Below are 11,527 nucleotides of genomic sequence, written 5' to 3'. Positions count from 1 at the left end.
GTTTAGAAAGATTTGACATTATTTAGAAAAAGAAAGTTCGTACCTCTGATACTTTCAAAGTATTTGCTCGAGATGGTAGAGTCTCGTACTGATAACGTGTTATGAAATAAAAGCAATATAGCAAGAACTATGTAATTAACTAGAACTTAACATAAGAAGGGAATGATAATATTAGAAGATAGGATTTCTATGTTTTCGGTGTGTCTCGAATAGGTTCATCAATGAACCTATTTATAGACATAATTTGTTATTACAAAAATCAATCCAAAACCTGTTATAAATACAGAACCAATCCAAAACCTGTTATGAATACATAACCAATATGAAACCTGTTATGAATACAGAACCAATCCAAGACCTGCTATGAATACATAACCAATATGAAACCTGTTATGCATAACCAATTCAAAACCATTTATGGAATACATAACCAATCCAAACTTGCTACGGAAGACATCCACCGTTGCAAGTTTATAACACATTTAGCTTTTTTGGTGTTTTATAAAAATAAGAAACTTTCAACAATAAAGATTAAACAGGGAATTATTGGATAAAGATTAACCCCCCCCCCAAACCCCCCCCCCCCCCCCAAAAAAAAAATCGTAGTCTTTAAGTATTTTGCTTTTTTCTCGATTGGACCCCAACTTGGCCGTCCATAATAAAAGTTTACTGGTTCCAACTAGTACACTCATGAGTAATTGTTTTTGCTAAATGAAGAAAAGAAACGTAGGAAAAATAATTGTGATTGCAAAATCCTGAATGTTTAAATTTAGAAATTTGTTGTTAGTGGTGGATCAAATATCATATAATTGTTAATCACGCGATATTGAAGTTGAAGTTAATAGTTTCAATTTACAACTTAAATCTTTCACAAATGTAAAGATTCTTATCTCACCAAAGTGGTCCATAAATAAAATTATTGTCATATTATGAAGTTTGACCATCATTACTCTCTTCTTTTATTTTCATATATTCTCTGAAATTATAATCAGGAGTATAATATCACCTTTTATATAAGAAAAATAATAAGTACTCCAAATTCCATATAAAATTTATTCCCGGTTTGACTAACAAATGGTGGATAAATATAATCTCAAATTTAATACATCAATTAGGATACGATCCCAAGCATTTGTCTCGGACTATTGAAAAATAAGCTTTTGTAGCATTTTTGTTAACATATTCCGCAAAAATTGTATTTCGACCAAGCTCTAAGAGAAACTTTCTGATTATTTTTTAACTTTTAAAAAATCCAAAAATTCTGATTTACTTTTAACTAAAACTGCTTTCCAAATTTCTGATTTAACCACATAATTAAATAAACAAATACGTACATAATAACATAAAATTAAAAGAAAAGGAAAAAAAGTTCAACTGAATAGTGATGAAAACTAGCTCCCAGTGAGTAGCTCCAGTACTTGCTTTCCTTTGATTTGGTTACATAACAGCGGTTAAAATTTTACCTAAAAACAACTTTAAAAAAACCATTTCCAATCCCTAAAAAGCTTTCAACTTTTCAACAATGGCGATCACTTCGCCATCGGCTCCGACTTTCTCGGCGTCTCTCTGCTGCACTCGCACCGACTCAGCCGCCGTTCCAGCTCGTTCGCTCAAATCCTCGCCGATCCAAACTAGGTTCCAAAATCGACGATTCACGTTATCCTGTCGGCTCGATTCATCTTCCTCCGTACCTTCAAATGGCTTCGACGGTGATCTTCAGTACGAGCTTCAGCATGGCAGCGTGTCGACTCACTATCGCCGGCGAGGTTCACCGGTGTTCGTCACACTTCCGGTTGATGCCGTCAGCTTACCGGCAGGGATTATGAAGAGGAAGAAGGCGATGGCGCAGTCGTTTCGTGCTTTGACGGCGGCGGGAGTTGAAGGAGTTGTGATGGAGGTGTGGTGGGGGCTGGTGGAGAGGGAATTGCCCAGGGTTTATAATTGGCAAGGGTATTTGGAGATTGTGGTTTTGGCTAGACGATGTGGTTTGAAAGTTCGAGCTGTAATGGCTTTTCATCAGTGCGGTACTGGGCCTGATGATCCCTTCTGGTTGGTACACTTTCAAAAATTCAATCTATTACACACATAAATGACATTTGTTTTGCTTCCTCGTTCAGACACGTTTAGCTTTGTTTTGTTTTGAAAAGGAAACATATTTCTCAAAACACAATATATTATCTTAAAGAATAGAATGTCTATCAACAATAAGTAGGCCTGAATCCCAAACAAGCTGAGGTTGGCTATATGAACCCTCGCTGACCATATTTAAGCTCAACTCATGTCTAAGAATAGAATGTCTATCTTTAAAAAAAGATGAATGTCTATCTACTACAAGTGTTTCATATTATTGACTGCTGCATTAATTTAGGTCTCGTTGCATTTGTCATTCATTGGTTGAATCTTTTGAACAATATTTGCCTGTAGTGTGGTCAAAATGTACGCTTAAATGTGTCTCTTTTGTTGTTCTAGTAAGTTTGCAATTTGAATTGTGTAGATTTTTTGTGTTCTAGCAAAGCATTAGGGCTTAGTTGAGGGTGTTTGAGTAGGTAAATGAAGTTTATGGATTGTGTGATTCGGAATATTGGAAACAGTACTTAGGTGTTTGTTATATTCACCTTATACAGCTCAGACACCTTTAATTAGTTTTAGTGATGGCATTTTGGAATGTAGTAAGAGAAGCTGCTTGGACTGTCTTGGAGTTAGATTCGACTGAATGATTGTCCTTTATATGGAACAAGTTAGCATTTTTATTTAGTGGGATACAGATTCAGAATGCTTAGTGCTATGAGAGGAAAGCTCAAGATTCTAAAGATATTAGCAAAAGGAATATTGATTTGTTCAGTTGCATATAAGGAAATGCTGGCCATTTGTTCTTTATTAGGTTTTGGGTATCGCTTTCCGATTTTGTTATCATTCTATAGGTAAAAATCAAGATCACCCTAGTCTGAAGAATGAACTCATATATCTACCCATGCGACGTTCTCTTTTCCTGATAAAGATATCTACCCACTCTATATTGTTTTTCCTTTTGCTTGAAGCCTAAGAGAGGACTAATTGTTGCCTGGAATAAAGCTTAATTCTGATTATTGTATTTATGCTAAAAGTTGCAATGACTAGCTTAGTTTTGTCATCATTGTGGTAGTTCTTTGTGTTGTTATTTACTTGTTCCTATTCTTACTCTCGAGCCGAGGGTCTTTGGGAAACAACCTCTCCGCCCCCAAGGGTAGGGGTAAGGTTTGCGTACACGTTACCCTCCCCAGACCCCACTTGTGGGATCCCACTGGGTTGTTGTTATTGTGGTGGTTCTTCGTAGGCACCAGTAAAGAAGTGAGTTTGATGGTTATTTTGCTAGCAATGGCTAGCATTGTTTTCAGCTGGTTCTAGTCTGACTATGTTTGTGGGTAACTAAGAGAATATGGAGAGAAGTGTTTGGTTATGCAGAAGAGCATTTATTTTCTGATGGCCTTTTCTGCAGCTGGTGAGTCAGTGGAACATCTGTATCCAACAATAGATTCCGCATTACAGAATGCTCTCTCCTCTGTTTGTAAACCTTGATTAGAAGTTGGAGCTATAGTTGTTTAGCTTTTATGGTTTTAGGGTAGTTGCAGGTGGCAAACTATATTTTATCCTAATCTAAATTAAGAAGTTCCCACTGGGGTAACACTTTAGATTAGAGAATTGATTTGTAATTTATGGAGGATTTGTTCTAGATCTTATTGCCAAAACATGGCGGGCTGGATTGGGAGAAAGTTTATAATAAGTTCTCATTGGGGAACTTTTTTAGATTAGGGTTAATTTTTTTTATATGTATGTATGGCTGACCCCAACTTGTTTGGTATTGGGGCGTAGTTGTTGTAGGAGTTTTCACGGGTCTAGTTACTAAACTTGGCCTGAATTATAAGACGAGTGTCAGCCTAATTTTAGCTATAAATTGAAAAAAGAGCATGTGTCATGTGATTCTGAGCCGGCTTTAAATTATCTTCTCCAATTTGTGTGGAGGGTGAATGTCCGGAGTTAAGGAACCGAAAAATAGGTCATGGAATGTGATGGCATGCAATGAGAAGCTTAGGGTGTCCATATAAACATCACAGGTGTCATTTCTATGTGATGATACTACTACAAAGAAACCAGATTGTTCCTGTAAGATTGCCCTCCCAAATACACTAAGATAACGGAAATGAAAACAAAACTTGCTATATTCACTGGAGCAGGGTGAAAAGAAATAATTGCAAAAGATAATCCGCTGGAACAGAGAAAAAAGCTCAACAGTTACCCAAGACATGCCTCGCTAGACTATTGTAGAATAGGGTGAAGCCCCAGGCATACAAATGGAAATATAACTGCAAGTTTTAGAGAGTAGAGAGCTGGTGTTATAGGCTTGTTTTGCCCGATATCTTCAATTCTGGAACGGGTGTGATGCATTACTTGGATACAACTGTTACTGACAGATTTCTATATATTGAAAAAGACAAAAACTGTTGTAGTCAGAGTTTGTGCCTCATCTGTTTTATGTACTTTTGCCAGCTTAAGTGTTGTGCTAGCTTGCTCTCCTTTCCTCTGCAGTTCCCTTGGAAATGATTTCTGCTAGTGATTAATTCACAATCTGAAATTTTCTCCTTTTTGCTGCTGCCAGGATTCCCCTTCCTCAGTGGGTTTGTGAAGATATGGATAAAGATCCAGATTTAGCATATTCAGACAGGTTCGGGCGACGAAATATGGAATACATATCCCTAGGGTGTGATGTTCTTCCCGTTTTGCACGGACGATCTCCAATCCAAGCATATGCTGAATTTATGAGGAGCTTCCGTGACACCTTCAGACCATTTCTTGGTGGTGTCATAACTGTATGATGCTCACTTAATACTTCACCTACTAATTTTTAATGGTATTATACCTATGCAATTTGACTTTATGTTGCAGGGGATCCAAGTTGGAATGGGTCCTGCTGGTGAGTTAAGATATCCTTCATGCCCTTTACAGAAGCTGAGCTGGACATGGCGCTCACGTGAACTTGGCGAATTCCAATGCTATGACAAGGTGTGAAAAGACTGACGTTATGTATCTCCAGTGATTTTTTCCTGTCATTCTTATCCAACCAAATTTGTGATTGTCTTCTTTTAAACTGGCAGTACATGCTTGCATCTTTAAATGCTTGTGCTGGGGAGATAGGGATGCGTGAGTGGGCCAATGGCGGCCCTATTGGTGCCAGTAATTTAATGCAGGATCCTGAAAGCACAGAGTTCTTTAAAAGTGATGGTTCTTGGAACGCACCATATGGGGAGTTCTTCCTTGCATGGTATTCAGGGATGTTGCTGCTTCATGGTGAGAGGATTTGCAGGGAAGCAGAGACCACATTTCGTGGTCTTGAAGTTAATTTGTCAGGCAAAGTGGCTGGGATTCACTGGCATTATGGTACGCGGTCTCACCCTTCAGAGTTAACGGCTGGATACTACAATACATCAATTCGAGATGGTTTCTTGCCAATTGCTCGCATGTTTGGTAGGTATGGTTTTACCATGTGCTGTACATGTTTTGAAATGCGGGATGCAGAAGAGCAGCAGATGAATCCTGTCAGTAGTCCCGAAGGTTTTGTAAAACAACTTTTGCTTGCCGCTAGGATATGTGACATTCCCCTGCAAGGTGAAAACACTGCAAGTAGCTTGGATGACGAATCATATCAACAGGTGTTAAGGATGTCTAAGTTCTACTCGGATGGTCCGGGAACACCTACCTTTTCATTCAATTTTGCCAGGATGGACAAGAACTTGTTTGAATATCGGAATTGGGTTAGCTTTACTCGTTTTGTGAGACAAATGGCAGATGTCAAAATTTTTCGAGCCAAGCTAGGATTTGGGGAAGGTGATATGCCACTTTCATCTTTATCAGCATCCGCCACTGCTGGAGCAGTTCTTGCACACTAGGTCAAACTTCAACCTGTAGGCATTGCTGATGCTAATTGCGTATTCTCACCCTCCACAAGTCAAGGGTGTGTATATGTGTAGCATCTTATGATCTATGATTGTGAATTGCGTAGCAAAAGCTTGGTCTTTTTTGCGTAATTTTTTCTCTCCTTATACTGTAATGGTTCGTGATCAAGTTGAAAAGCAGTATTTCCTTGTATCATAACGGTGCCTTCCTATTATTTTTAGAATGGATGGCCTCTCTATTTCAGCTCAAAAGGTATATCTATTAGTCACGTTCAGTTAGAACAATTGACTCCTTTTAGTATTCTGATATGGTTGGAATTGCTGGGACTTGTGACAAGGATAGTATATGACCAATATAATTAAGTGAAATGAAACACAAATTAAACAAATACAAGAAGGATATGTTATGTACTGACAGGTTAAGTTGACGGTGCCTTCCAAATATTTTGAGATGAATGGCCTCTGTTTCAGCTCAAAGGTCTTATCTGTTTGGCAAGAGAATCCAGTTCAGTTAAAACAATCCACATTCCAGTCCTTTTTACACTTCTAATAGGAGTGGTATTGCTTGGGCTTGTCTGAAGCATTGTGAAATGAAAGACAAATATAAATAGAGTTTACGCGCTGATGACGTAAAGAACTTTTATTTGTCAGTATAATTACTTGTAAGTAATCACTGTTTCATATAAACAGTAACCTGCAAAACTGTTTTAATAAATTTGGTAATGTATATTTTTTTCTTTTATACATTGTCAGTGTTATTGAACAGAGGAGACGAGAGAAATGGTTTCGATCACCTACATTGCTCAGATCCTCTCAAAATGTCAACGCATTCAAGTCAGATCCTTCAAAAAATGCAAGGTGTTTCCCGCCTCCGTCAATTAAGTTGAGTAGTAACGGTAACCATGAATATTTAAAAAATTAAAACAAAAATAAGTCATAATTACACCAATAATCATTGATCATTAACTTAATTTAATATAAATCAAGTTAAATTACATTGTCAACTACAAATATAAGTTAATTTTCTATAAAAAGATGTGCCAATCTGTACCCAAATCCTAAAGTTTTTTTTTCAAGTGTTGCATGAACTGATTACACATGCTGTTACACCAGGAGAGACTCAGCACGCAACAACTGATCAAGACAAATATGGGGAAGAAGGGGAGGATGAATCAACAGTAGAAAACTTTAACACAGTAGCAAGGGAAGCATATTTATCACCCAGAGCTGGAGATATGAGTGGTAAAAAAAGAAGGAAAAATGGCAAACTTAAAGATATTCCTCAGTCAAAAAGAATCCTGCCCAGAAGGGCTGCCTCACAAAATAAATGATGATCAAGACCTTAATTTGGAACATTAGGTCTGTCAAATCTCGGGAGGCCTTCCCTAGGGTGATCAACATGCAAAGGGAGCACAATTTCTATGTGATAGCACTAATGGAGCCTTTTCAAAAACTAGGGCATCTTCAAAGATATAAGAGCATATTGAACATGGAAACAACCTTCCCAAATTTGAATGGGAGGTTATGGTTGTTCTTCAACTCTGTGGTTGAATGGGAGTCGGTTACAGAAACTGCTCAACAAGTGACTGTAAGGGTGTTCCACCATGATATTAGCCAGCACATTATGATGACCTTTGTGTATGCAAAATTCTCCTCTGTGGCGAGACTGGAATTATGGGATAACTTGTATTATTTAGCAAGTGACATGGAATTACCTTGGTTGGTGGGAGGTGACTTTAATGTGATACTACATGAAGATGAAAAGATAGGGGGTCTTTGAGTACATCCACCTGAATATGAGGACTTTGCTTTTTGTGTAAACTCATGTGGTTTGTTTGATCATGATTATAAAGAAAGCCCATTTACATGGTGGAATGGTAGACTTAATTCAGAGTGTATTTTTAAGAGATTGGACAGGATTTTTGTCAATTTACAATTTCAGAACCCGTTTTCAACAACTGAAGTGGAGCACTTAATCAAGACAGGTTCATATCATGCACCATTGATAATGACTTGTGGGGAACAAACCACAAACTTTGTAAAGCCTTTTAGATTCTTGAATTTATGGACAAAACATGCTACATTTATCGAGGTGGTAAGGCAGAACTGGAATGCTGACTTCATTGGAGATCCATTTTTTATGTTCAAACATAAACTGAAGAAGGTAAGAATAGCATTATCTAAATGGAGCAGGGATATCTTTGGAGATATTTTCAAGCAATTGGCAATGCTGGAAGACATTGTGAAGGTTGAAGAGATGTTGTTTGAGGAGGAGCCAATAATTGAGAACAGAATAGTCCTTCAACAAGCTCAGGCAGAATTGAAAAAATACTTAAGTATAGAGGAACAATACTGGAAGCAAAAAATTGGGATGACGTGGTTTGCAAAGGGTGATAAGAACACTACTTTCTTCCACAACCATGTCAATGGCAAAAGAAAGAAACTGCAACTGAAAATGATCCAGAATGGAGATGAAAATTGGTTGGAAGATCAAGAACAAATGGCCAATGCTGCAGTTGAATTCTATAAAAAAACAGTTCACTAATAAAGGGAATCCTATAGATTTTTCCATACTGGAGAATGTACCTACTATGGTGACTGGGGAACAAAACTTGGAGTTGTGTAGATTTCCAACACTAGAGGAATTTAAGGATGCAGTTTTTAAGCTAAGTGGAGATAGTGCCAGTGGTCATGATGGCTTTACTGGACTATTTTATCAAGAGTGCTGGAAAGTAATTGGTTATGACATACATAATATGATTCTGCATTTTTATGGTGGTAAACCTTTGCCAAAGTCTATTACTCATACTAATTTGGTGCTGCTACCAAAGAAACCAAGGGTGCAAACTTTTCCAAACTTAAGACCAATAAGTCTGAGCAACTTTATAAATAAAGTTATGTCTAGAGTTATACATGATAGATTGGAGAGGTTCCTGCCTTCTCTAATATCTCCTAATCAATCTGGTTGTGAAAGGGCGGAGCATATTTGAGAACATACTACTCACTCAAAAAATAGTCACTGATATAAGATTGAGAGGCAAACCTACCAATGTTGTCATTAAGCTGGATATGGCAAAGGCATATGACAGGGTTTCATGAAAATATATGTTACATGTACTAAGAAGAATGAGATTTGCAGAAACCTTTATTAATATGGTCTGGAATTTGGTATCAAACAACTGGTATTCAGTACTGGTGAATGGGCAGTCTTCAGGTTTCTTCAAGTCCACAAGGGGAGTGAAGCAAGGAGATCCTTTATCACCTATTTTATTTATTTTGTCAGCTGAATTACTGTCTAGGTCCTTGAATCAGCTTTTTGAAGACAAGTCATTCATTGGATTTGGTATGCCCAAGTGGTCGGGTCATTTGAACCACTTGGCATATGTTGATGACACAATAATACTTGCCTCAGCTCATCCTACGTCACTGAGTAAGATCATTGGAATACTGGGCAGATATGAACAGATATCGGGACAACTGATCAATAAAGCTAAGAGCTTGTATTACATGCATGCCAATGTTGCACATGATTTGTGCTGGTCAGTAGGTAACATTACAGGTTTTGCTAGAGGACAATTCCCATTCACATATTTAGGGTGTCCAATCTTCTACACTAGAAGGAGAAATGATTACTATGATGATCTTGTAAAGAAAGTAAAGGCTAAATTGCATTCTTGGAAAGGAAAACTTCTCTCTTTTGGTGGAAAGGCAACACTAATTATCAGTGTGTTGCAGAGTATGCCAGTGCACCTACTATCAGTGTTGGATCCACCTAACAACATTCTTGTCCACTTGCATAAAATCTTTGCACGTTTCTTTTGGAGCAACAAACAGGAAGGTAGGAGCAGACATTGGGCTTCCTGGCAGAATCTATGTCTTCCCAAAGATGAAGGTGGTTTAGGGTTTAGGTCTCTCCATGATGTATCAAAAACTTTGTTTGCTAAACTATAGTGGAAGTTTAGAACTACTAAATCTTTATGGACTAACTTCATGTGGAATAAGTACTGCAAAAAAGAAATACCAACAGTGGTGCAATTTAGAAGATGCTCTCATGTTTGGAGACAAATGCTGACTGCTAGGGAAAAAGTGGGACATAAAATATTGTGGGAAATGAAGAGTGAAACCACAAATATATGGCACGAAAATTGGACCGGATTAGGAGCATTATATCATGTGTTACCACAAGATTTTCCAATTAATGAGGAATTACAAGAGGTGGTTGAACTAAGGCAAAAGGGAACATGGAATGAACAGTTGCTTGCTCATAATTTTACAGAAGAAATTGCTGAGCATATTAAGCTAAATGTTCGGTACGGAGGCAGTGAAGAATTATGGGATAAGCCATACTGGATGCCAATGGCTTCTGGTAAGTTCACTGTAGGGAGTGGTTGGCAGATTCAAAGATATAGAGCATATCCTAATAAGGAGTTCAAAAATATGTGGATCAAAGTTTTTCCATTCAAGATATCATTCTTTTTGTGGAGATTATGGAGGCACAAGGTGGCTACTGATGATGTATGGAGAAGGCAAGGCTACATAGTTATGTCCAGATGTTGGTGTTATCTTCAACCCCAGGAGAAAACAATTGAGCACATATTCTTAACTGGCCCTATGGCTAATAAGGTTTGGAGAACAATCTTAGGGGCAGCTGGGATTAATATAGCATTGGTGCATGTAAAATAAGTGATAAGGGCTTGGTGGAATACTAAGTGTTGCCCAAAATTGAAGCCGATGTTTCAGGAAGCGCCAACCACAATTACATGGGAGTTGTAGAAAAGGAGGAACACAAGAATAAATTGAGGAACAACATCAACCAGTAGAGTCATACATGAAGTTAACAAAACTTTACATTACTTGGCAAGGGTGAGGTATCCATGGTTATCAAACATGCCATTGCTTTGACCAGACTTGATAAGCTACCTTGAAGGATATAAACCGACTATTGTTACTTAGGCTATCATATGGCAAGCGCCGTATACAGGATGGTTCAAATGCAATACCGATGGAGCTTCAAAAGGTAACCCTGGTCCTAGTTCACTAGGCTTTTGTGTGAGAAACGAAGAAGGGGATTTGATGTATGCAAGGGCTTTGGATTTGGGGATAACAACTAGTGTTGTAGCTGAGGCTAAGGCTATTGTACAAGGCTTGAAATACTATACGCAACAAGATATTCACCCTCTCATTTTGCAGACTGACGAAGAAGGTTATTGAAGGAGAATGTTATTGGCAAGGTTATTGAAGGAGAATGAGATCCACCATGGAGTGTAGTAGCAGAAGTGCAGAAAATTAAAGAGATGAAGGATCACTTTAATGTGATTTTCCGACATGTATTCAGAGAGGGCAACACAGTAGCAGATTTTATAGCTAACCATGTTTTCTCTTTTGCAGGTACAACTATATTCCATTCCTTTTGTGATCTGCCTAGTACAGGGAGGAGACTGATCAATCTCGGCAAATCACACACTCCTAATCTTAGGGTTAGGATTGCCAAAAGAAGAGCACCAGATTGATGGTGCTCCAATGTTAGCAGGTGGTATTCACGTACAAACTTCCAAAGTAAGGGTAATGTGCATACTTACTTAGATTGGTATATTGGCTAC

The 11,527-nt window shown here is 38.0% G+C and overlaps 1 protein-coding gene across 1 annotated transcript; it reads left to right on the top strand.

Annotated features, from left to right (window-relative positions):
• Window positions 1–1,372: 1,372 nt before the first annotated feature.
• LOC107760458 (beta-amylase 1, chloroplastic) lies at window positions 1,373–6,179 on the top strand. Its single transcript, XM_016578504.2, has 4 exons — window positions 1,373–2,049; window positions 4,634–4,844; window positions 4,921–5,037; window positions 5,130–6,179. Exons 1-4 carry the CDS (start codon window positions 1,523–1,525, stop codon window positions 5,919–5,921), a joined length of 1,647 nt encoding a protein of 548 aa, XP_016433990.1. The 5' UTR covers window positions 1,373–1,522; the 3' UTR covers window positions 5,922–6,179.
• The last annotated feature ends 5,348 nt before the right edge of the window (window positions 6,180–11,527 follow it).

The sequence above is a fragment of the Nicotiana tabacum genome, chromosome 23, assembly GCF_000715075.1.
Source record: "Nicotiana tabacum cultivar K326 chromosome 23, ASM71507v2, whole genome shotgun sequence".
Classification (NCBI taxonomy): domain Eukaryota; kingdom Viridiplantae; phylum Streptophyta; class Magnoliopsida; order Solanales; family Solanaceae; genus Nicotiana; species Nicotiana tabacum.
Note: the sequence above shows the minus strand (reverse complement) of the source record. Positions and strands in the feature narration are given on the sequence as shown.